We start from the raw sequence: 26,510 nt of genomic DNA, 5'->3' as shown, positions 1-26,510 counted from the left end.
AATTAGCTGGTCCATGTTTTGTGTGGGTTTGAGCTTAATTACACATATTGCAGCATTACCCGTTCGCATACAAACACGATATATGCTTCATGCAACATTAATAAACAAGAAAGTATTTATTTCATAATTGTTTTTTCACCAGTTTACGCAATTGTTCAGAGAAGACTGCTTTCTTTACATCCCTGTCTTGCTGCCCCGCTGCTTTAAATTGGACAACAATTTTGGGCGCTTTTGTGCGATGTGTGTTACCATAGTGCAGTGAGCTGCTTACTCCCTTTTCGTCACTTTTCAGACTGTTCGCTCATTCGTCTCATAGCTCCTCCTACTTTTTGCTCCATACACAGTCTGCACTATGCCGAGGAGTGGAACAAAGCGAACAATTAACAGCGCTAAACAATCGGCAACAAACAATATGATCTATAAACAAATTTCCTATTAAATTCAAGGAGGGCCCATTTTTTTCTTTAAACATAATGCATAAGGAGCAATATAACGTTGAGCTTTAATTTTTTGAACAGGACGTGTGACACTGAACTCACGGGGGCCACGCATGTAAAAATATTTAAAATAGAAAAAAATGTTTAAAATACAGCGAAACTTTCATTAAATATAATGTTTAATATATTTTGTATTGCTGTAATCTAGAAGGAGTTTAAAAACAATAATTGTTCTATTACTTGATACAAAAAAACAGGATTTTTTGTTCATTATTTTTTGAAACATTTAAGTCGTTTTGAGTTCAAAAATGCCACGCCGCAAAGGATGCGTAGCAGTAAAGCAAAAACTGAGCCGAAAATACAATTTAATTTAATTTAATTAATAGAAAAAATATTTAGTACATACAGTCGAACCCAAGTAGTTGGCCTTTTGATTAAGTGCCTTTTTATGTTATCAACTATGGTTATGAAACTAGCTGTAAAGCGAAATTTTTCTTAACAGGCCATTTGGTTTGTATTTTAATTGAACTGTCAGCCATTTATTGAGCGTTCAATAGAAAAGTATGGCAACTAAAAAGCTTTCAGCTATTAAAATCCGTCTGTAATCTTCTATTGAATACGATTCTAAAAAAGTCCTGATTTGGAATTCTTCAACTCGATAGACTTGAGTTATCATACACGATCCCATGTATCAAAGGTTAATATCGAAAAATATTGCTAATCGTCACCATACTATTAATTGAAGGTCGGCCAAAGTATAAAATACTGCAAAAAGAAGTATAATTTCCCACCAGTGCCATTACAAAGAAATCGCCAACTACATTCACCCAACTGCGCGATAATAAAAGATACGCGCAACGTAAAGATGATCCTTCCTGGCAGGTATAACAAACCCTTCAAATCCGAGTAGGCCACGTGCGTTCTTCATCCATCTCTCAGACCTATCCCACCATCCCATCAAGCACACAACACACACACACACACACACGCACACAACCACATGGGGCACCCTGTGGCCGGGAGCATTTTCATCTGTTGCACCTGCACTGCCAGCACCGCCGTTGCTGAGTTCCGTTCGTTTGTTTACATCAGTGTCCCTCCGCGCCGCGAGTGCGGGAAAACCAAGTGCGCATGTCCGTGCGCGACCGTGCGATATCTCTCGGATATATTTTCAGATTCCGGAGCAGCAGCGAGTTCGGGCGCTACCGCTCAATGTGTGTTTGGCGCTCGACACGACCGGACGGACGGAAAACTCGCTGCCACCGCGCCTGCTGGCTGCTGGAAGAAAAAGGGAGTGTGTGTATCTGTGTGATCGCGTGTGCGTGCGTGCGTGCGTGTGTGAAAAGCTGCTCCCCGAAACGGGTGCTCCCGGTCGGTAGAATCGGAGTGTCGGATGTGTGCGATTGTGCGCCCCCACGCGTGTGTACACATCGTTGTGCGCGGCTCGTGGAGGAATTAATTACGGTGCAGTGAAAATTGATCTGCAATTGGCAGCAATTGGTGAAAATAATACCCAACACACACACATAGTTACACACGCAGACACATACGCCCCGCACAGCCAGGGAAGGGGGTTTGTCCGAATTTTCCGCAACCATACACACACACACACGCACACACCAGAAGGCCATGTTGGTTTTTTCACCAGCGCGATATTGATTGGGGCGGACGAGGTCGACGAGCATTGGGCAGTAGTGCGAAGAAGAAGAAAAAAGGCAAAGAAGAAGAGCAGAACGGGAAAACATCCCCCCCTCTGTCTGGGCCGTGGTGTAATTGAGATGATATCGAGTCCGTGAAATAGCCTGAACGGCAATCAAACAGGGGCAGCAAGAAGAAGAAGAAGAAGAAGAAGCAAACAAAAGGGAAGGAAAACGAAGAAGAAAGATCGTTGTTTAATTTAACCACTCTCGTGTGTTGGTAGTGGCGCCCGTCGCAAATTGTGGGTGTGCTAGTGGGCATTGAGTGACCATAGAGCGACCAGTGGTGGTGGCAGTGGTGGTGGTGGATTCGTTTGGTGGTGAAAATAAATCATCCCCTGTGTGTGTGTGTGTGTGCGCGTTCGAAGTGTGTTCGATTGGTGGTGCCCCCGTCTGTAACGTCCGGGTTTCCTGCTCCCCCGTGCGCTCTCCCAGCCTCCCATGCACGGAGCGTAGCGTGGGTTACCATGAGGAACGCGGCGAAAGATACGGTCGCATCGCAGCAGCCCGCCGCGTTCACCGATAAGGTCAATTATGGTGGCGGCGTGATTGAGTCGATAAATCTCAAGAACGACCGGAACGGTGCACCGACGGCACACCAGCACCGGAACAGCCTGCAGCAGCACCAGCAGCAGCAACTACAGAAGCGACCGTCGGTCGTGAAGGGTGGCCCAGGCGGAGGCAGAGGAACGGCACGCCACGTATCGACGTCCAGCGAGGCCACCGACACGTCCGGGAGCAGCTGCAGCGATGGGGACACGACGTCCTCGTCCTACGACGAGCCGAACCTGCCCTACCCGGGCTTCACCGAGTACTCGCTCAAGTACCTCACACAGGACTCGAAGCCGCGCATCTGGTGCCTGCAGCTCATCACTAATCCATATCCTTTTCAAATTGCGAGCAAAAGCCCCATCCTCCCTCCCCCCCTCCCCCATTCCAATGTCCTCCCTCCAACGGCGGCTCCCTCTTAAAAGGGGCTTTTTATCGTTCTGTGTCATCCTGAATATTACATGCCCCACTTCATGGGTTTGGTAGTAGTGTTTCCTTAGCGTTTCTCTCTCTCTCTCTCTGTCTCTTCTTTTCTCTCTGCACGTGGTTTGAGCGAATTTCGATGTTAGTCATTCTGCTGAACTGCGTCACCCTTGGCATGTATCAGCCGTGCGTGGATGATGCGTGCGTTACGAATCGCTGCAAAATTTTGCAGGTATGCGGTCCTTCCTTTCCCTCCATCACCTCATGGGCGCAATCTCTCACACCCCCCGTCCCACTGTGTCCCTTTTGCAGATCTTTGATGACATCATCTTTGCCTTCTTCTCGCTCGAGATGACAATCAAGATCGTGGCGATGGGGGCCTGGGGCAAGGGCACCTACCTGGCCGACTCCTGGAACCGGCTCGACTTCTTCATCGTGCTGGCCGGTGCGCTCGAGTACTGTCTGCAGGTGGAAAACCTTAACCTAACCGCCATCCGGACGATCCGTGTACTGCGCCCGCTGCGTGCCATCAACCGCATACCGAGTAGGTGTTGGGGTGGCTCCTCCAAAAGGGGTGGCAAACGTTCCGCACCTTTTTTGTTTAACATACTCCGTCTCACTCCCTGTTTTTCCGTTCTTCTGCTCCTTTCTGGCTTTCTATGCCACTATGGGGGTTGTTTTGTTTTATTCACTGCAGGCATGCGAATCCTCGTGATGTTGCTGCTGGACACGCTGCCCATGCTCGGCAATGTGCTGCTGCTGTGCTTCTTCGTGTTCTTCATCTTCGGCATCGTCGGGGTGCAGCTGTGGGAAGGCATCCTGCGCCAGCGGTGCGTCATCAAGCTACCGGACAACGTGTCCCCACCGTCCTACCTGTAAGTAACACACCTGATCGTCCGCGCAACAGCCACGACAGCCATTGCGGGTACGGCGCGCGTGTTTCTTTCCCCTTCTCCGTATTTCCGTTTACAGTTCTCGGTTTGACTTGATTTACACATTTCTGTTTTACCATATCTTTTTCTACCTTTTCGATAGTGAACTTTGTAGTTAGAGAACTTTTATTATCAAACAAACAAACAACAAAAAAACATGAAAAGCTCAATACACCCTAGCGTTATTTATATCTTCCTTCGAGAACGTGATCCCTTTCTTCCCCGATCCCTCAATCCCGTTGTTTCCTTTGTTCCTTTTCCCGTGAGGAAAGCAGGGAAATCGTTACCAAGCGCGTTTACCAGTTGTACAGTTTTTTTTTCTCTCTCCAGTATTTCCATTTTTCCTCTCTGTCCCTTTGATTGTACAGTGTATATTCTTCACTCGATAGTATTTCTCTGCGCCTTAAGCTTAAGCCTCCTTAAGGAGAGCTGGAAGAGATGCGATCGCTTCGATCACCTCCACTGGGATCGATCAAACTACGTGCTCGAACCAACTCACTGTTGATTTTTTTAGTACAGCCTACTCCGTTGGAAGATGTCTCTACTGTTGTGTATCCAAGCAACCGGGAATATAAATAATTAGACTTAAATCCCTAAAAGTACCCCCCCCCCCCCCTGTAAACTAGGTAGTGAATAGCGAGATAGTATGCCCTTCCTATCCTCCCCGATTCATTGTGATCCGTTCCCCACCGTGTAAATACATTCTTTCTGTATACATTTTCTTTTTCTGTTTTAGCACGTCGTCCCCGCGTAACATTTACTACCGAATTGTTAACCAGAAAAAAATCAAAACAGAGTAATTCTCGTCTCTTATTCAGCTCAGTGTGTGTGTGTGTTTGTCTTTGGTGGCGTTTCTTTTCGCCTCGCCACGTGCCTCCCCCCTTCTTGCATTTACCCATCGCCCCCAAATCGCCCACCGATGAGCCGTGTGTCCATCATCGGTGAGGGTTTACTAATTTGCGAATAACCCTCCCTCGTTTGTTACTAATCTGCGCATTGTGCCGCATTGAGTCGTTTAATATTTACCGGTTTAACCAAACTGCTCACCAATTGCGAAGCTGAAGGGACGAGCGCAGCTTCGTTACGCGCTGTGTACTAAAACATGTACTAAAACCCACTTACACCACACACACAGATGTATGAATTATGTATAATAATTTTCTTGCTGCTCTTCTTCTCCTCTCACTTGGCTTACTATTGTGACTCGCTGTGTGTGTGTCTTCATGGCTCTCGTTCACCTTGTTCGTTTTCCAGCAACCCATCCACACCGTCCACACCCTCCACGCCCCCCCCCCCCCCCCCCCTCAGACTGTCTTTTACGTTTTCATGGTAATACGAAAATACCTATTTTTATGTTCCAATTATTTGCTAATTTTGAGTTTCCAATATAAAGACAATCCAAAACATAGAAGTCCCCAGAACTACGTCCAACGCCACAATCAGTCCACGCTCAACATGATACCCACCCCTATCACTGCCACCACGCACACCATTCACCCACCCACCCAACCCACATCGACATTCGTCCGCAACTGCCTACCACTTTCAGTAATGTATTCCAAACTAACACACTTCATTACAGGCCCCTTCCAGATGAGTACAGAGTTCGCGTACGCTTGAATTCGTAAGAAATTCCCACATTTTTGACTACTGCATTCTGATGCCTCTTCAAATTATAAACCATTTGTGATTCTCATCTCTTTTGGTTTGGTTTTTTTTTAATATTCAGTTTCCTTTCTTCCCACCCCTCCCCCGTCCCCCCTTAGCTATTACATCACTAACTGTCCCTTTCATTATCTCTCTCTCTCTCTTTGTCTCTCTCTTTGGTTTGTGGATTATTCTTTCTTGTTTTTGGTTTTCAATGGTTCGCAAAAAAAAAAACGGCACTAGAACACTACAGCAGCTGCCAATGCCGCCATCAAACGCCGCTGGCAACTTTCCACCCACCGCACGTGGCTGGAGGGTGGGATTGTTCCGTGTGCGGTCGGTTACATGGCAGGTGCATGGTGCAATGCTGACGCCGGCCAACGATCTTTGCTGGCGCGGGTGGTTCTAGATAGTAGAACTTTTGTTGTGTGTTCGTTTCTGTGTGTGTGAGTGTATGAGTGTTTATGTTTAAATTCAAACATTTCATTTCGAGTACGTGGCTCATCTCACAACGCTCTGTTTCTGTATGGTTTTGTATGTTTTTGTTTTTTTTTTTTAATCTTTTTTGCGTGTCTACTAAGAGAGCAACCGATAATGGGAAAACTCTTCTTCATACTCTACTTCCAAAACCGGTGCATCCTACTATAGCACACCACATACTCTGTCCCTATCTTCTATCTCTCTTCTTCGTTAGAGCATTTTCCACACCCCACTAGCCCGGGTACTAGTGCTAGCTAGTTAATCACCTCTTACCCGTCCCCCGTTTCCCCATTCTCTCTGACCATGTGTGTAAAACCGTCACAGAGGAGTATGCTTTCGTGTTACATTTTGCTCATCATATGACGCGCGGTCCATTTCTTTCCGAATGATCATCCCACTGGCTGACGATGCACCTGCAGCTCTGAATCTCTGGACTATGGCGCACTCACACTGACCAAAAACAGTGCCTAAACAGAATACATGATATGATCACCAGAACAAATATACTACAATGCAAACTATTCACCACTCTGCTTCTTTCGTTCGTAATCTCGTAATTACAACGCGATTATAGCAACAATCTCAATACTCACGATCGATCACACGATCTCACTCAAGCAAAATGTACACTTATCCACCTAAATACCATGCCTTACCTTACTAGCAACAATATTGTACTCATATGTATATTAAGACACTACCAGCAAAACTCCTTTCCGCATTGTTGTTATCAAGTAATGAGCTTTTTGCATCCCTTCTTGTAAAAATAGGTATTTTCGGTTCTATAATGTGTTGCATTCAAGGCACCGAGGCGAGTGCGCTATCATATCATGCGAGTAAGAGTGATATCGTTGTACATCAAGTACATATGCGTACCAAAGAGAGGCTGGCTTAGTTATCTACCCTTGCTACATGCCTTACCCGAGAAGTGTAACCGAACCAAAGAACCCCCCCAAGTTGAAGGTTCCCTGTGACCATTTTTACCACACGTACTACGTACTTTTCCCACTGTCTTCGCAATCCTTTCAGTTTACTTGCGTTTCGATGTCCCTTGCTGTAGTGTAGTGTATACTGTATGCCAGTGTGTTCCATGTTGTGTTCGTGTCTGTCCTATCCCGTAGGTCTGTATAACTCGCGCTGTTCCGATGCGACTAACAACTTCCAGCGTGCGATTCCCACTAAAAACTGTAAACCAAATGTCTAATTGACCTCTGTCATACTTGTTTTTCTGTGTACGTATGTGTGTATGCTTTCGGCTGTCTTTTTGGTGTGTAGTTTCGATTAGAATTAGTGTCCCCAGTACCAGGCTCCTGTGTTTTGTTTTGCCCCGAGATAGAGTGTCCGCCCCAGGGGGAAAAACGATGTGATGCGTACAATCTCAATCTCTCCGGCCGCTGGTAGTAGTCGACCCGTAGTGGCTTTATCCCATCTAAAACCCCGTTTAATGCTCCTACGATTCCTACCGATACGCGTGTTTAGTGTTAGTAGCCTGTACGTTGTGTCCGTTTCATTTTTACTTTGTCCGTGTGTATGTTTGTGAGCGACGGCGCTCGGCTGCTCTGGGTAGAATATAGTCTGATACCACCATTAGATAGCGTCTAATCATAAGTGTGACTGTTTTACCCTTCAGTTTCTGTTTACCCATTATCTTACTTAATTAATCGTAATCCTTTGGCAATTAATACGTTTTTTCCCCTTTTTTCCCCCCTCTCACGCGTCTGTGTATCTCTCTCTGTGTATGTGTGTGCGTGTGTGTGTGCGTATGTGTGTACCCGCGCTGCTACAACTGCTGCTACCGATGTGCCATAAACACTGCACCACCTTTCCAGTGTCTCCTTTTACTACGAGTTCTCCAAGGAGCAGGACTACATCTGCTCCAAGCCGGAAGACTCCGGGATGCATCTGTGCCAGAATCTGCCCCCGTATCGAATAGGACCGCTCCTGTGCAATGGTAAGGAAGCTTACTTTTGGTTTTAGTGCCTACATCAACCTCCAAAGCATGTGATACTAAATGTAGTTGCTTTTTTTTTAAATAATCTACCCATTTACAGACAGTGCACTGCCCTACTCGGAGAATGAACCAACGGCTACGGCCTGTGTGAACTGGAACCAGTACTACACGAACTGTACGCAGCTGGGCAACAATCCCTTCCAGGGCACGATATCATTCGACAACATAGGGCTAGCCTGGGTGGCAATATTTCTTGTAAGTGACTAGTACCCCATGCACTAAGAAGAAGGCTTACCATTAACACAACTTTTGCTCCTTCTTCCAGGTCATATCGCTCGAAGGTTGGACGGATATAATGTACTACGTGCAGGACGCACACAGCTTCTGGGATTGGATCTACTTTGTGCTGCTGATAGTGGTAGGCTGTCTTGTCCTTTCCCACTGTAGAGATCCACCTTTGCAATAATACTCCTGGTCCTTCTGTCAACAGATCGGTTCCTTCTTCATGATCAACCTCTGCCTGGTCGTCATCGCAACGCAGTTCTCCGAGACGAAGAAGCGCGAGATGGAACGGATGAGACAGGAGCGGGCCCGCTTCACATCCTCGTCGACGCTCGCTTCCAGCACCAACAACTCCGAGCCGACGACCTGCTACGCCGAGATCGTCAAGTACATCGGGCACCTTTACCGACGTTTCAAGCGCCGCCTCATTAAGAAGTTACGATTGTATAAGTATGAATGAGCTGTTTTTCGACTAACTCCTTGCACCCTAGCGTTTATTTAGATCCCCCAGGGAGGGGGGCCCCGGGGTAGGACACTTTCCTACGGGCTTCCATCAACCCAGTAGGGGAAGAGGTAGTGTTGGCCCGGCACACCACCACTCACACCACACTCAAACGTCCTATGCATGCCGACTAATGGCATCCCAAACTGTTTTCTTTGCAACATGTGCACTGTGCACGCGACTCACTCCGTACACAAACAGCCTTTAGTCTCCATCGTTACTGCACAATCGAATCTTCTTTTTTTCTCTCTCTTTCTCTCTCTCTCGCTCTCTCTCCCACTCTTTCTCTATTCATCTTCATGGCCATCGCAGATACCACATGCAGAAGCGCAAGGAAGGTCTTATACCGTGCACGCCCGAAACCATCACACTGTCGCCGAACAAAATCAAAGCCCATCACCCGAAATGTCCACGGATGGGTGCGCTGCTACAGCAGCAGCACGCCTCGATCACTAACCTGCAGCAGCAGAAGAACAAACACGACCTGCAGTCCAGCCTGTCCATCAATCGGACGGGTGTCACGCTGAACCATCCCGAGCCGGGAACCATCGTACCATCGGCGGACAATCAGGTTTCATCGCCCGAGGTTTCGGAGATTGTCTCGCTGGAGAACATTAAAAACAATGCACTGAACAACTCTACCACGTATCTGAACGAGGACCGACAGAAAGTGCTACTGCTGAAGATCAACAATGAGGATCAATCGAACGGACAAGTAAGGGGAATGGGTTGGCTGTGGGGAATGGGAGGTTGGGGAGGGGTTTGGGAGGGGAGGCCTACTTTTGAAGGTTCATCATCGTTGTCCCTTGCTCCTTTCCACAGGATCACCACTGTATGCCAAGCTTGCTGAGTCCTCCGTCAGCAGGTAGACGAAGATCGTCCGTTATGTTTAACGAATATGTAGTGCTTCATACGCCTCCAACCATTACAGAACCACCGCAAGATAAGAATGTGTACTGTTTGGAGAAAATGACCCAAGCAGGTGACGGTAGTATCTGGCAGGTACTGTACACCCATCACTGGATAGTGGCAAACGATGTCTGGAAACTGGATTTATGTTGCACACGCATCTTTACATCCCTCTCCACCGCAGGTCAACTTGCCGCACTCACTGCAGACAGTGAGTACCGTGTTCAACGAGTACTCCGACCTCTGCCTGTCTGACGCGATGACCTGCCAGGAGCTGTTAGCGTTCTCGGTGGCCTTCTCGGCCGCCCTGCCCACCGGTCAAACCACGCTTGAATCGTTCTACACCTCGCTGAAGCGTGCGAAGGGTGCCGAACCGGCACGGCAAACGAACGCCACACTGCCCCTGCCGGAAATTGAACGCCTCAGTAGCAAATCCAGCAACGAGCCGTCGCGCACCAGCTTCGACCCGGTGTCGGCCGGCATCAACAACATCAACATGGAGGAGTTTGCCTGCTGCTACGAGTACTACCAAAACCAGGGCCTGGCGGAGGAGAAGCGACCGCAGCGCTCCAAGTGCGCGCGGGCGCTCCTCGCGGTGTGGCGGTGCTTCCGCCGCACCTGCCACTTGACGCGCGTGCTCGTGAAGAAGCTGGTCGATCACAAGTACTTCCAGCAGGGCATACTGCTGGCGATCCTCATCAACACGCTCTCGATGGGCATCGAGTACCATGATCAACCGGCCGAGCTGACGGCTATCGTCGAGACGAGTAACATCGTCTTCTCGGCCATCTTTGCGGTGGAGATGATCCTGAAGGTGATTGCCGAGGGCCCGTTCCGGTACGTGGCGAACGGGTTCAACGTGTTCGATGGTGTGATCGTCATACTGAGGTATTTGTTTGCTTTTCTTGTGTGTGTGTGTGTGGGTTTTGCTCCCTTGCTGCGTGAGTGAGTGTTAGGTACAGGTACATTATATCTCGCATTATGTATGTTCTTTTCGCCCTGCAGTGTGGTGGAGCTAGGGCAATCCTATCTGGGTGAGGGCCAGGGCAGCTCGGGTCTGAGCGTGTTGCGCACATTTCGGCTGCTGCGCATACTGAAGCTCGTGCGCTTTATGCCCAATCTGCGCCGGCAGCTGTTTGTCATGCTGCGCACCATGGACAACGTGGCTATCTTTTTCAGCCTGCTGATACTCTTCATATTCATATTCAGGTAGGTGACCGCTTATCAGCCCCGTTTATTATTCCCGATTGTTTTCGACTCGCATGACCAGTAGTACTTCGACCAGCCGTCCCGCTAGCGGGATCTTAGTACCCAGAACAAGAAGAAGAAGAAGAAGAAGAAGAAGAAGAAGAATAAGAGAAGAGAAAAATTACCCAACTAAAAAAGACTTTTAAAACGAAAACGAAAGATTGAACGCTAACGCAAAGCAAAACAATATTTAAACAAAGAAAAACGCCTAGGCCTAAACAGAAATCAATCTCAAGCTGTATTATATTGGTTATTAATCACGGAAGGGTGTGAAAACGACGTCGCGCGGCCCCGGTAGCGGCCGATTACGGCAGAGAGCGTGTCTATGCTGAGCCAATGCACTGACGTAGGAAGGAAACGAGACACAGGAGTAGAACATTCAGGAGCAATATTGTGCTTTTCCCCACTCTTCTACCCTTACTTTCGACATAATGTACGCCCATTCCCCTTCACCAACCCACTTTCTCGGGGTTTTGTGTCGCGCTAGGTGTTCCATGTAGTTGATCTGCGCTGCGCCACGACCGTTGATCTCGTCCGATTCGCAACCGTGCTAAACTATGCTAAACTATGCTCTCTTTCACTCTCTATCATGCCCGTTTGGGCACGGAGGTCCGTGGTAAACCATGCGCGCAGGCTTTTCAAATAGGGCCCCTGTTTCTTCCTCTCTGCCCCATTTTCTTTCATGTCATCTCTATCTTTCCTCTCTCCACTGTACAATATTCAAATGTTCGTTGATCACCAAGCACACATAAACAGGCCTCCCCCCCCCCCCTCCCTCCCTTTTGTCATATAATGTATTGTATACTCGCATAATACCGTCACAAGATTTACAGCACCTGCTGCCTATACATTGCATATGTACATTGCGCGTTTTGCGTGTCCTGCCTGTACACCTAGTGCAAAGCAACCAGCTGCCAGTTGAGTGCGTTTGACTTTCACCCCACTAGCCACACAGCTCCAACACAACCCCCATTTCCCCTCACTCACCACACGTGGATATGTGTGTGTGTGTGTGTGTATGTGTATGTAAAGCGTGGTGCTATAAAACCCCAGAAGGGAAACTTTAACACTAGTGTGCCATGACATTCCTATTTGCCCGATCACTGACACCAATAGTCACCATCTCTTTCTCTCTTTCTCTCTCTCTCTCATGCCTATCTTCTTCTTGCAAACTTATTCTCCTCCTGCCTCATTTATCACCCATGTCTGCGCCATGCTGCAAACGAGTGCATTATACAAACAAAAAAATCCAACCATATCGTATGCTTCTTCTCCCTCCCAACAATTAAAACCAAAAAAAACCACATCTGCCTCTGATTTGCAACAAAAAAATAATCAACTCAACTCATAATCACTGTACTTTTCCCAAGTATACTTGGAATGAATCTGTTTGGCTGCAAGTTCTGCGAAAAAAACGAGACCGCCGGGGAGGTGGAGTGTGATAGAAAAAATTTTGACAGCCTCCTGTGGGCCCTGGTGACCGTGTTTCAGGTATTTAAACGCAACCATATACCTTTATACTTACTTCAACTTCTTGGTTTACCTCCTAAAGTCCCCCCCCCCCTTTTCCTCCTAACCCAAACTCCGTCGATCCTCACCCACAGTAATGATGCCTTCTTTTCTGCTAATAATCTCCATAGCTTCGACTGTACATGCATTCTTGTACTAAAACCCTTGTGTTTGTGTTTGGGGAACGAGTATTGTTTTTGGTTTTGTTTTTTTCTCTCTCTTCTTATGTCTGTTTTTGATTTTGTATTTTCTTGTTATGTTGTTTTGCATTGTTTTCTTTCCAAGGAAGCAAAACATAGCTGTACTATTTCAATACCATATCTTATACCGTTTTTTACTGTACTTGCACCATTGTTGCGTTTCATTGTGTTGCTGCATTCTGTTTATGCCGTTGGTTTCTGCTGTTCGTTATCTTAAAATCATTGTTTTGTTTTTGTTTCTGGTTTCATTTAACGCACGATCATCGGTTGACGATCGAGTTTCAAGTTATATTATGATTTTTTTTTCCTTTTCCTCACTTTCTCACTCCCGGAACGTGTGTCTGTGTGTGTGTGTGTGTTTGGCCCCCCCTTCCCCGTCGTTTAATGTGTTAGTGAAAACGGTAGATCCTTGAAACACACACAATAAAAAAAAACGTCTCAGTATCGATCCCCGATTTGTGCTTTCACTAACAAGTTTCAATACCCCTTTATCCTTATTATCCTGCCAGTTAGCAGCAGCCAAGTGTACAGAAAATCGTGCCCTAATGCCCATACAATGTTTGCTCCTTCCTTAAGTTCCAATTGGTATCATAATGGTTTGCCGATAGTTTGTTATTGACCTTTTCTTGTTTTAGTTATTTGTTCTCTTTTAGTTTAGTTTAGTTTAGTTTAGTTTAGTTCCTTATCCTTTCCTCTGATTTCCTCTCGTTCCTTCTTATCGATTACAAAATTTTGTTATGGATGCGAATGTTACCGAACACACACGTCTGAGTATTTGCATCGTATTCTACTAATGTGTCGCAGGATTGTTGCCCAGAGTGTTTTGCATTTTTGCTCCTCCTTTTTTGTGGAATTTGTATATTTACTACTCACTCAATGTACAAACAAACGAAAAAACGAACAAACGAACCAACCAACCAACCACACACAGTCACATCAACTACGAACAAGCTCAATATACTGTCTGTAGATAATTAAACAATCGCAAAATAACAGACGATTTTTAGTATATATATATTTATACGAACCCACTCGCACCTAATAGTCACTTCTTCCCTCCGCAAAGGTAAGTTTGAGCCGTTTTGAGCTGCAAGTTTCGTTTAAAAAAAACCCTTACAATAACAACAAACTGCAACTACTATTCAGCACGAATGATACTTTTTTGCTCGAATTGTTCCATCGTTTTTTCTTTTGCATTTGCCTATTTGATTGAGCTCCAATGTCTGGTTGCAGATCCGTTTTGTCTAGGATCGGTCGATCGTACGATCGATACCACTGTACTAATATGCCTCTCGTAAACTATTCTCCTCAGTGTACATGCGTTTTACCGATCGTGTATCATATGACCCACACTACACTGTGTATATTTCAAATGCGAAACATCCACGAACGCTATGTTTCTTCCGCGCATGAGTTATTTGTATTGTATTCGTATAAAAAGTAACACCTAAATATGTACATACATATGTGCCCTTTAAATCATAACTATTAAGCGTACTAACGTGTAACTACAGGGCACTTACACGGATAGGCAAACCTGGGAACCATACCATACCACACAGGCCACGAGCGCCACAAGGGCGGGATCTGTCCCGTTGGAGTGACGGTTGGAGGTCACTAATATCCATTCAAAACACAAACTGCTCCAACGCAATAACGCCTCACCAAACAGTGTACTACACACTACCGATAAACCGTTTGCTCACGTTGCTCTCATTGCTCGGTGTATACGAAAGATTGTTTCTTCTGCATCTATTCGCTCGTGCATGCATCTCGTGTGTTTGCCTTCTTACATCTTATTCGCCTTTTTTCCATCTCTGTTATTCTTCTTCATACTCTATACTTTGATCCTGCCGCTCTCGAGATACGCTCCGATTGCGAGATCCAATGGTCACAAGCATAGTGCACACCTATATTCACCCAGCGCCAGGCAGTGTCAGAACAGTACAGCAAGCAAGTCCTCCAAGATCAACCATGATCGACAGAACAACACGAGAGAACCACCACACACGCCTAACCAGAGCTAGTTCGTGTTAGTTAGCGATCATTGATTAGTTCACTGCTTAAACCAAAAACAAAAACCAAACAAACGAAAAACAACTACTAACACTAATCTTTCCCCTTTTCCCAACCGGGGGCAACCTTACAGAATTGCTCACAGCAATTACTACACAGGAAGTAAAACTTTGATCCACCAAACAGACCAGATCGATATACAGCAGTGTGAGAGGGAGTAAGAAATATTATACAGCTAAATTAGACCAGCTCAGCACATCCAGCAGGAGTAGGATGCAACACTGCAGCTTTAGAAGCGTTCAGCTAGAAGCAGCCAGAATGTACACTATTTTTGCGTACACGATCACATTAAAAAAACGTCAGATGAAGCAAAACATAAACCATTCATCTCCGTTGAACGTTGACCTTCCAATTAATACACCAATTAATACACCGGTAAACAAAAGCGAAACAAATAATTGATACTTCTGCATAAAACGAACTGTGCTAAACTACCCTAAACAGTAAAACAACCACCCCCCAAAACAACACCCACCAAATCAATCTCACTTTTTAAAGACTGATACATGAATAGAATAGGCAAAAACAAAACGACAACAAGTTCAGACAACATTGACAGAACCGGCGCAGATGTGAAAGCAGCGCGAACACACATACCACAGATAGTCGTACTGCTCTAACGTCTGCCCTTGCGAACGCCACATACATCCGGTCTAGTAAACGTTGGGAAACGTGCATTAGTGTCTTAGTAGTGCAGAGCTTCAAACTGTTATTATTCATCCAATTGTACTGGTACATTGGTGGTATACATTTGATTATCTAAAATAGCTTAGTATAACGTTAGCTTCGAACGATTCACTAAGACACTAACGTCAGGCAAGAACACTAAGCCATCAGTCCTACCGGTCAATGGACCTGCTACCAATGATTAGGTTCTGGGCGGATGTATGCGGCAAAAACAATCACACACACAAAACTGTCGGCCAACTTCTCAGCTCAGATACAGTTCAACAACTTAAATAACTAAACTGAAAACAGAACATAATACAAACATACGAGATCTCCCGCGTCTTGTGCGTCAGTATTGTAGTAAACCGCCATAAAACTTGCCATAAAACTTGCCATAAACTTGCGTTTATTACACAATGCCGCAAGTTTTCATTTGTCCTTATTGGCTAGTACATTGCTCAGCAAATCAAACCATTTCACCAAAGAGTTGGCACTCTCCAATACTGACGCCAGTGACTCGGGATGATCTCAGCGCTAGTAGTAGTCGTCATGCCACAGCAAACCGTTACCAATACTCAGAATATTCGGCGTTACATACATATATGAATGCTTTAGTTATATATATACATATACATATTGGTTTTTGCATCGATTTTTTTATGGTTTGTTTTTGAAAGCATAATTTTATATATATACATACATATGTACCACAATTTATAGCATTCTTGGCATGTACCTTTTTGGAGGTAAGTTCTGTAAGTTTGTCGAAGAAAGCGGGAAAGAAAGGGAATGTACTTGTCCAGAAATTGTCTCCAAGCATCCGCAATGTGAATGCGACCGTAAACATTTCAACAATATCCTCTGGGCCACTGTTACCGTCTTTCAAGTAAGTGCCGCCATGCTCCACGCACGTGTTCCGTGTTCCGTTGCGCGCTTTTACTACGCGCTCCTCCTCCCCCCCTTTCTCTCTGTATCTCTTTGCGTGTTTGCGTGTATGTGTGTGTGCGTGTTTTCGTGGGTGGGGGTTCTGTTTTGTGTGTATGTGTGTGCGTGTGTTGTTTATATGACGTTTACCCAAGCCTCATTTGTGCGTGGGTTTTTTTAGGTACACCCTTGTAAGATATACTATTACCGTGTTTTCTCCCCATTTTTTATGATGTGTGTGTGTTTTTTTTATCATCCTTATTGGATTGTTCCGTAAAACATTCGAAACATCTTCCCCTATACTTCCTTTATAGCCTACAAGTTTGTATATCCTGCTCTATTGGTTTTATACTTCATCTACTTCTGATCTACACTCACTAATTGATCCTGTGTGTATTTTTTTACACGTTTTCTTTGCTGCATGCTCACATTACACTCTGATCGCACTGATCTGCTTTCTGTCTGTGAATGATCCTAAGTTTCTTTGATTTGATCACAAATGCTTATATCCACTTTTTACTACGATATTGCATCATTAACTCCCCGTTATTTCCTGCTAGGACGATCATCCGATCATGCTCATTAATTCACCGCAATGCGGAAGAAAGGACGTTGCATGATCTTTTGGCGAGAATCTACACCACTTTCTTTTCCTACATGTTCAAAACCTTTCCCTTCACTCATTTGCTATCATTTTGATCGTATCATTATCGTTACTTTTTGTGCAGTACGCTGAATGTGCGAGATCAATCCATCTATCCTAGTAGTTTGAACGTGTTCTGCTGCGTTTGTCCTATGTTTACGTACAGTCCTGTTCCGTCGAATGAAATTGTAGATAGTTCGTTGTCAATATATGTCGTCTTTGTTTTTTAGTTTTACTTCCTTCCACTCTGTAATGCTCGTCTTGTACTCGTTTCCCTTCCGTGTAGAATGCAAATTTCATCGCATCTTTACCAGTAGTGTACATTGATTGGTAACCGTAGACGTAGGTGAAAATTCTTTGGAATGTTTATTGTATATATTACTCCGTACCAAACCTATCCCTGCCTATCTCCCTTCTTTCTTTATGATTATGCTCTGTAGCCACGTGTGTGTGTATGTTGTTCGTACAATCTCGATGTAAACTCTCTTCCGCTACTGTGAACATCTATCCCTCTTGTCCGAAACCTCTGTCTGTTGTTGTGTCGTGTATTGCGTTGCACCATGTGCAAAGTACGTGTACTTGTCCTCTTATACCGGCCCTATTGGCAACCGTCATTCTGTGTTCTCGATCTTCCCCTCCCCCCTCAACCTACGCGCGCGCTGTCTAGATTCTCACGCAGGAAGACTGGAACGTGGTGCTGTTCAATGGCATGGAAAAGACTAGCCACTGGGCTGCACTGTACTTTGTCACACTGATGACGTTTGGCAACTATGTGCTGTTCAATCTGCTGGTCGCCATTCTGGTGGAAGGCTTCAGCTCGGAGGTACGTAGCATAAGCGCTTCACGTGCTAGGGCTTGTAATGGAACAATTCTGACATTTCTGTGCCTGTTTGCGGGCAATCGTAGCGTAACGAGCGACGGGAGCGTGAGCAGCGCGAGCTGGTGAAGGCCAAGCTGAATGCGGAAGCCCTGGCCCAGGAGCAGAGCATGGAGGTGTACGATGATCAGCGCAGCTTTTCCGAATCGTCCACCACCGACAGCTACAACGGATCGCGTGGCAAGTGGTACAGCGTGGAGGAACTAACCAAGGTATGCGTAACACTCGACACTCGTTGTCTGAGTACGGATCCACACACCCATGGTTCATTGTTATAGGTGCGGAATTTGGACATCAAATGCAACATTCAGAAGCAGCGGCTGCTTCAACCCAACTACGAGGATCCGAAGAACGTGGCCCAGAAGAACAAGCGGGAAAAGGATGTGTCCAAGCCGGAACCGACTGCGACCAAAAAACTTAGAGGGGTATGCGTCAGTCAATGGGACAGATGATATTACCAATTTCAACCATCCACTCACTGAAATGTCTCTTTGTATTACTCACCCAGAAAAAGGCGGAATCTTTAAAGCTATACAACATCCAGGTGCAGGATCCGCCGATCATTACCACCACTGCAGCGACGCCCCAAGATTCGCCAAGCGGTACGATGGAGTCGGGCACGAGCTTCAAGGACTGGGATCAGGCGGACTTTGAAAAGTACGAGCGGGAGAATTCTTCCCTGCTGAAGCCACCCTCCATACTTGGCTCGCTCAAAACGCTGGACGATCGTTCATTTTTTGAGGGTACACCTGTGCTGAACGAAATGCGTAAGAAGCACGACAAAAATCACACCACCTCGTCCGACAGCCGGCTGTCGGTGGTGGACAAGCAGCAGAAGAAGCAGCAGGAAAAGTCTCTCACCGAGTCGGCGAGCGCACCGAAAGCCGTTGGTAAGGACGAAACCGCTAACGGTGGACTCCATCGGCAAGCGTCCACGGAGGAGGGAGTACTAAACAATGGGAAGATCTTATCCCAGCCGAAGGGTAAGAATGGTCGCTGATGCGAACTGAAAGAGCGGTATTATAGATAGTTTAATTATTCTTTTTTTTTTTTGTAATGTAAGGATTCGGTGCTACTGATCGCCGTACGCTTGATCCCCTGTTGGAAAAAAGCAACCGCATTCAGAATGATACGCAGGGCTCGAGGACCCCGAATCGCAGGCGCAGCTCGGTACGGCGATCGTCCTCGGTGAAGGTTGACAGTGGTGCCAGCAGCATCGCTAGCAATCTCAGCCTAACGTCCCATCCGCGCTGCTACTACAACAACGGCAGCACCAAGTATTACTTCGATCGCAAAAACTCTCTGCGACTGTGTGACATTCGGACACCGAACAACCGGCGCCGTATGTCATCGTTTGAGCAGGCATACCACAAACAGTCACCGATGAGCAGCATCCGAAACTTGGAAATCAAACAGCTGCAGGACGAAATGGATAAGGGCAAGCTAGACAAGTCGTCGAACGCGTTCAAGATCGCAGGCAACAGCACCGATCTAACTGGCAAGGCAACGCGCAACGATGGAACGCCCAAGAAGAAGGGCAAGGGACGGTTGAAGCAGTTTTTCCGCATGGTAACACCGTATCATTTCGTGGAGGATCATGAAACGTACACGCTGTACCTGTTTCCCGAGCACAACCGGTAAGCGAGAGCGACCGGAGAAGAAGAACGGGCCGACTTACCTGATAATATTTTCCATTGGTTTTTGCAGATTTCGACAGATTTGTTCCTGGTTCGTCAACCAGAAATGGTTCGATAACGTCATCCTGCTGTTTATCGCACTCAACTGCATCACGCTGGCCATGGAACGGCCCAACATTCCACCGAACTGTACCGAGCGATACTTTCTCGCCACTGCCAACTATGTTTTCACTGGCGTTTTTGCGGTGGAAATGTTTATTAAGGTAGGTCAGAGGTAGGCTACGTGGAAGCCGTCGAGCAGTTATCGAGCTTGTTTGTGCAATTGGCAGGTCGTTTCGGCTGGATTGTTCTATGGACCGGATGCGTACTTCACCTCGGGATGGAACATCATGGACGGTTCGCTGGTCACTATCTCCATTGTGGATCTGCTGATGTCGCTGATAAGCGAATCGAGTCCCAGGATCTTTGGAATCTTGCGAGTGTTCAGGTTGCTGCGATCGCTACGCCCGCTAAGAGTGATCAACCGAGCGCCCGGCCTGAAGTTGGTTGTCCAGACGCTGCTGTCTTCGCTGCGCCCGATCGGTAACATCGTACTGATCTGCTGCACCTTTTTCATCATCTTTGGCATATTGGGTGTGCAGGTTAGTAACCGCTTGGTGATGGGGAGTTCCTTCCAGGTTCCTGATCTTCCCTTAACATGATTGTATCATTGCCACTCTCAACTCTTCTCTGCGTAGCTATTCAAGGGCACTTTCTACTACTGCGAAGGGGAAAACATCAAGGGAGTGAAAAACAAGCAGGACTGTCTGGCGATCGAGGGAAACGTTTGGATCAACCGGAAGTACAACTTTGACGATCTCGGCAAAGCGCTCATGTCGCTGTTCGTGCTGTCGTCACGCGACGGTTGGGTTAACATCATGTACACCGGGCTCGATGCCGTTGGCGTGGATCAACAGGTATGTCGCGAACCTGGCATAACTATGTGTTGAAACAACTAACACTTCCATTCCAACAAATCCATTCCTCAATAACTGCAGCCAATCGTCAACTACAACGAGTGGCGCCTGCTGTACTTCATTGCCTTCATACTGCTCGTGGGATTCTTTGTGCTGAACATGTTCGTTGGAGTGGTCGTCGAGAACTTCCACCGTTGCCGGGAGGAGCAGGAAAAGGAGGAAAAAATACGCCGTGCTGCCAAACGAGCGCTGCAGATGGAGAAAAAGCGAAAAAGTATAGCATATTGCGCAGCGTCCCATGTAGTGTGGAAGGGTTCTGGTCATCATTTAAAACGTACACACATGTCTCTTCCACTCTCTACAGGAATGCACGAGCCGCCGTACTATACCAACTATTCGCCGATGAGACTGTTTGTGCACAACGTGGTCACCTCGAAGTACTTCGATCTGGCGATTGCCGCCGTGATAGGGCTGAACGTGGTCACGATGGCCATGGAATACTACATGATGCCGCTGGCATTGGAGTATGCGCTGAAGATTTTTAACTATTTCTTCACTGCCGTCTTTATACTCGAGGCGGCAATGAAGCTGCTCGCGCTAGGCGTGAAGATATACATGAAAGATCGCTGGAACCAGCTGGACGTCGCGATCGTGATACTGTCGATCGTGGGCATTGTGCTGGAGGAACTGGAAACGAACATTATACCGATCAATCCGACCATCATACGTGTAATGCGCGTCCTGCGGATCGCCCGCGTACTAAAGCTGCTGAAGATGGCCAAGGGTATCCGTGCTCTCCTGGACACCGTAATGCAGGCGTTGCCACAGGTAAGCAATATCAACCGTTTGGCGCCATTGCCATCGTTACTCATGTCACTTTTTTGTTTTGTTCTCTCTTCCCCGCCCCGTACGATCGGAACACCGTTAGGTCGGTAACCTGGGCCTGCTGTTTTTCCTACTATTCTTTATCTTTGCCGCACTCGGTGTGGAGCTGTTCGGGCGGCTCGAATGCTCCGACGAGGTGCCGTGCCAGGGTTTGGGAGAGCATGCACACTTTGCCAACTTCGGTATGGCCTTCTTGACGCTGTTCCGTGTGGCCACCGGTGACAACTGGAACGGCATCATGAAGGACACGCTGCGGGACGACTGCGACGACGCGGCCGATTGCGTGAAGAATTGCTGCGTGAGCACGATCATAGCGCCGATCTTCTTCGTCATCTTCGTGCTGATGGCACAGTTCGTATTGGTGAATGTGGTTGTGGCCGTGCTGATGAAGCATCTGGAAGAAAGCCACAAGCAGATGGAAGATGATTTGGATATTGAAACGGAGCTGGAACGCGAATTCGAAAGAGAGCAAGAGTTTGAGGAGGAACAAGCGCTTTGCATGCAGCTGAACGATGATAACAACCAAGTTCAAAAACGCCCACTAACCAAAGTTTCTTCCTTGCCTTCGAATTTCACGTACAGTACTCCGATCTTGGAGAAGAAGAGCAATATTCAACGTCGTCAGACCATACAGTATTTCAACCAGAATCTAGGCCTCTCGGTTTTCAACTCATACACCAATAACAATTCCTATGACGAAACGGCGGAGAACAATATCAACGCCGAGGGCGAAGAGTTAGACCCGGGTGGTGGCGTCCCGGGCGCCCGGGACGAGTGCGAGGAGAAGAAGATGAAGAAGATTGGCGAGGGGGTCGGCGGCCTGGTGGCAGCCGACGGTGGGAAGGGCGTTGGCTCCGACGGTCTCAACTCGGCCAAGGAGTACAATGTCAACTCGAAAAACGTTAACAAGAAGATCCTGATCAACAAGACGAACCTTTTCAGCAAGTCTTGCGATGGTCGGCCCTCGGGCGGGGACGGTAAGCGGGGCAAGGGTGGTTTCAAGGAGGAATGCCTAAACATTTCAATACCGGCGGTACCGCTGGTGATCGGTGGCGCCGGCAAACCCGAGACCGGCCGGCCGGACGATCCCCATCACCGGGGCGCATCGGCACCGGCCGGTCTCGCTGATGGTTCGGAGGGCGACGTTCCGGTTGAATCACAGTGCTCGACAATCACCTCGTCTAGTAGATCGCGGCATCAAGCCGGTAGCAAGCTGGAATCACGTCAATTGAGCTTGGACTACGAACCGACCAGAACCCCGCGGCCGAACCCGGACGGTGACGGGGTGCCGCTCGCGACCGATGGGTGCGTGCCGGTGGCGCCCGCGGGCCCAGGCCCTGCGTCCTCCGCTGTCGGGAACGGTGGCAGCAGCAACACAACGACCAGCGGCAGCACTGTTTCGAACAAATCGTTTCTATCGGTTCCGAAGCTGCAGCCCAAAAGCCGTTCCGGCAGCACCAAGCAGCTGTTCAAACAGTCCGCCCTGGACGAGGACGGGGAGACGAACGACGAGAGCTCCCTGCTGCTTCCGGTGGCCACCGTCGCCGACAGTGGCGGCCCCGGCAGCAACCATTGCCACGGGGGCGGCGGCACCCTGCTCGCCATACCGGGCGAGGGCGGCGGTTTCGGTGCGGATACGGTCAAGAATTCGGAATCGTGCGAAATCATTCGCATCATCTCCGAGCGACGCAAAATTTAAAAACACAAAAAAACCAACAGCACAATGCAGAAACGGGCATGGTAGTGCTGTGCGTTTACCCATTTGTTTGTGCTCGCGCACAACCATAACCCCAAGCAATTAAGATTACATTCGTAGGTTTGTTAAAAAAAAAAAAATAACGGTCAAACTGTTCATTACATCAAGTATTATTAGCTGGTCTTTAGATAGTGATTTTATGCAAACAGTGCCAACTCCAACCATCTTTAGAGCCGTACGCGAAGGTACGGCGGCGGAAGCGTAAAAGCAATTCACCCCGGATGAGGTTGCCCGGGGTAACGTGGACCGTGTTTCGACGTTTCGAAACGAATCTGTCTCTCTTTCGGTTTCTATTCTTCCTTTCGGTAGGAGAGGTTTGAGGCTACACACATGTGGGCTAGCAGAACAGATTCAGGATATTCAGTCGCTCCCAGTATGCCGGCACAGCTAGGGCCTAATTGACGCATGCCGTCTCTCATGGCTCTCTTCCTGTTTGCTCGGGCGGCGGGAAAGGAAACAAAGGAAAAACATGGATCAAAAAGGACAATCTTAGAAGTATCGCCTTTATAGAAGTGAATTTAGCAGGAAGCAGAACTATGAAGTTTTGTATTCATATTGAAATTGATGGTGTATTAGGTCTAGCAAACAAAAAAAAAAACAACAAAAAAGGAGGGATAAAACTAGCAAATCCTCAAGCGTAACAACAAGTGTACTCTCGTTATTAGAGAGCGGTACTTGTTGCGACGCAATGCGTTGCGATTTTGCCAAAATGTATGGGATTTGACAGACGCATGCGTTAACGACGCACGACGCAGCGTCAAAGTAGAAAAATTTCTATTTCGACGCACGTCGTGATGCGTCTGTCAAACTAATGTCATCATTTTTGGAGGGAGATAATGTTTTGATTGGAAAATTGAGTTGAAAGCCGTACAGGATGGATGAAGAAAAATTAATAACACTGGTAGAGCAAAATAAGTGTTTGTGGGCCAGTAGCCATAAAGAATATAAAAATCAATATATGAGACAACAAGCATGGAAATCCATTGCGGCTGTATTGAACTCGACTGGTAAGCATGTTACAGATCGTCAAATCAACTGCGCAGTCATGAACCTTAGAATTATTTACATAAAAGTACATCTTAAATGGAAATAGAACAATACATTAACTCATAAAATGTATTTCTCATTTTTGTGCTGTTACATCTGAAAATATTTAAGTTGTTACGAATTTGGGCATAGTGAAACATTGCATAGTGAGCTTTTCCTGCGTCGCAGTCGCAAGGTGATCTTGATGTAGTGCAAGAGTGTCTGGAATCGCACCGGGTCCGGACTTTTCGATGTCCCAACTATTTTGAGCCAACACTTCCCCAGTCCTTGAAGCCGGTTTAAAATCAACGCCAGCAAACGAGTCAAACGGGGCAACACTTATCAACATCGAGATTGCCTTAAAGCTCATGACCCGCTCTGGTGACGGTGCCGTTCTGTTACTTCAACGCTGGTCATCGGTAGCCGAGCGAGCCTCCGTTGTGTATTGAATCCCAAACTATCATGTAACTATACTGACTGTGCAATTGGCTGCGGGTTTCGCGTTGGTCTTCGGACAGTATACCACCGATGACTCGCGATGGTATGACGTGGGCTGACATTCGAAGCGACAATGCAAATGGTTGTTTCATGGGTGTTCGAAATCGGACACTTCTAATTTATCCACTGCTGTCGCTTACTAAAATCTTTGAAGTGGATACTGGCGTTGGTGTGATGCCACCAAGGCAGATATTTATCGGTGTTAGGATGCTTGCATACCTGTCCCGAGAACCGACTCTGACTTCGTAGACCGTAGATCAAGACCGGAGAAGTGCCTCCTACTCGAATTTTGTTTTCTCTCTTCTTTCTTGAAGGGAAGTAAAAAAGGATAAAACACAGTACTCTAATTTAAGGTAAAAATGCATCGTTAAGTAGAAAGAGCAGTCGGATTGCGATGTGAATTTCGAAGAAGTGTTTGATTTTGAATACCCAGTGTAGCATATTGATGTATCGGATCCTCTATTTCGTCAGAGGATTTTTTTCTTGAATGATTTGCCTGTGTCTCAAATGTACATTTGAGTACCAGTACAATAAAGGTATATTCTCTTCTTTAACCATTGGGATAGGTGCTTACTATTTACCTGCTTTTTTAGGATGTGGAATGAACGCCGGAATCCAGCATCCAGCCTACACCAGTAAAATTTAATTAAAAGCTTCTTAAATTTGCATTGTAGAGTTGTGAATGAACTGTGACTATGGGGGGAAATTCAATGCTTTTATTGTTTGTACTTATTTTCTGTTATAGGTTTACTTGAATCTACGTACATATCCAATTTAAGGTGAATTTTAAACACCATTTTCAAAGAAATAATTTTTGAAAATCTCCCTCACCCTATAAGCATCGCGTGAGGGATGATTATGACTATTTCTGTTTACGGTAATACCAGTTGGATTTGTCCATCGTAGGATTTTGCGTGGTTTTTTTAAATTTGAGCAAATATTATGCAGCAAACAGCATGCTTGTACAATAATTGTTACATGATCAGGAGTCATTTGAAGCTCCGTCATTAGACACCGCCATCTCGTAACTAGTATGCCAAAAGCACACTCAATAATCCGCCTCGCTCTTGCATGCATAAAATTAAACCTAATTTGCTCTGCCGATAAATTATGAAATGGATAGGGTCTGAGCAAATATGTTTTTAAAGGGTATCCTTGGTCCCCTAATAAAACGTATGGCATAGGTTCAATTGACCCAGGAAGTGGTTTCGCTGGAGGGATATTTAGCTCTCCATTCTCTATTGCTTGGTACAATGACGAGCTATTAAACACCCCACTGTCACTACGTCGTCCATATTCACCTACATCGATAAATATAAATTTTCCATGTGCATCAGCGACAGCTTGTAGATGCAAAGAAAAGTACTTTTTGTAGTTAAAGTAATCTGATCCACTATTAGCCGGTGCTTTGATCATCACATGCTTGCCATCGATGCATCCGACGATGTTGGGAAAATTGTATTTTTGCCAAAACTCTCTGCTAATTTGTTGAAATTTTTCAGTTGTTGGTACCGGCATGAATTCGTCTTTCATCATCTTCCAAATAGCATCGCAAGTTTCATACACTATTTTAGCTATTGCATTATGACAGATCCTAAAATCAAATGACAGAGCCCGAAAATTTGTTCCAGTAGATAAGAATCTAAAATTGAAAAAGTATGGTAAAAATAATAAATTATTTTTTTTGTGATATCAATTTTCAGAAAATGAAGTAAAAAAGCGGTGGAGATCTCTACGTGACACATATTCGAGGAAGTTAAATGATATGAATCAGCCTTCAGGATCGGGTTATAAACA

At 46.4% G+C, this 26,510-nt stretch overlaps 2 protein-coding genes across 9 annotated transcripts; one reads left to right on the top strand and one right to left on the bottom strand.

The window, feature by feature from the left end:
* The first annotated feature begins 1,629 nt into the window (after positions 1-1,629).
* LOC1273457 (voltage-dependent T-type calcium channel subunit alpha-1G) lies at positions 1,630-26,510 on the top strand. Of its 8 annotated transcripts, none has more exons than XR_009764592.1 (25): positions 1,630-3,014; positions 3,227-3,338; positions 3,419-3,650; positions 3,804-3,981; positions 4,775-4,834; positions 7,995-8,116; positions 8,217-8,371; positions 8,442-8,534; positions 8,607-8,848; positions 9,213-9,615; positions 9,723-9,902; positions 9,994-10,697; positions 10,815-11,018; positions 16,232-16,397; positions 17,746-17,901; positions 17,985-18,167; positions 18,234-18,380; positions 18,464-18,938; positions 19,019-19,592; positions 19,663-19,855; positions 19,922-20,233; positions 20,330-20,548; positions 20,630-21,376; positions 21,477-24,196; positions 26,417-26,510. XR_009764592.1 is itself a non-coding variant. In XM_061641766.1 (25 exons), exons 1-25 carry the CDS (start codon positions 2,602-2,604, stop codon positions 23,130-23,132), a joined length of 7,860 nt encoding a protein of 2,619 aa, XP_061497750.1. In that variant the 5' UTR covers positions 1,630-2,601; the 3' UTR covers positions 23,133-24,304. The 8 variants fall into 8 exon arrangements, 7 of the variants coding, with proteins under 7 accessions (XP_061497750.1, XP_061497747.1, XP_061497746.1 ...); XM_061641766.1 differs by lacking the exon at positions 26,417-26,510 and having other exon boundaries at positions 9,723-9,765; positions 9,832-9,902; positions 21,477-24,304; XM_061641767.1 differs by lacking the exon at positions 26,417-26,510 and having other exon boundaries at positions 1,631-3,014; positions 20,630-20,822; positions 20,913-21,376; positions 21,477-24,304.
* LOC133391109 (putative nuclease HARBI1) lies at positions 24,404-26,408 on the bottom strand. Its single transcript, XM_061641773.1, has one exon. It carries the CDS (start codon positions 26,247-26,249, stop codon positions 25,500-25,502), a length of 750 nt encoding a protein of 249 aa, XP_061497757.1. The 5' UTR covers positions 26,250-26,408; the 3' UTR covers positions 24,404-25,499.

The sequence above is a fragment of the Anopheles gambiae genome, chromosome 2 (assembly GCF_943734735.2).
Source record: "Anopheles gambiae chromosome 2, idAnoGambNW_F1_1, whole genome shotgun sequence".
Lineage (NCBI taxonomy): Eukaryota > Metazoa > Arthropoda > Insecta > Diptera > Culicidae > Anopheles > Anopheles gambiae.
This window is presented reverse-complemented; position numbering and strand designations above follow the sequence as displayed.

Bases quoted from the DNA above. Each gene is read 5' to 3' on its own strand.
- LOC1273457 (XM_061641760.1), top strand. From the start codon at position 2,602: ATGAGGAACGCGGCGAAAGATACGGTCGCATCGCAGCAGCCCGCCGCG. The intron at 17,902-17,984 runs GTACGTAGCATA...GGGCAATCGTAG, and splicing joins TGGAAGGCTTCAGCTCGGAG to CGTAACGAGCGACGGGAGCG. The intron at 18,168-18,233 runs GTATGCGTAACA...TCATTGTTATAG, and splicing joins GCGTGGAGGAACTAACCAAG to GTGCGGAATTTGGACATCAA.
- LOC133391109 (XM_061641773.1), bottom strand. From the start codon at position 26,249: ATGATGAAAGACGAATTCATGCCGGTACCAACAACTGAAAAATTTCAA.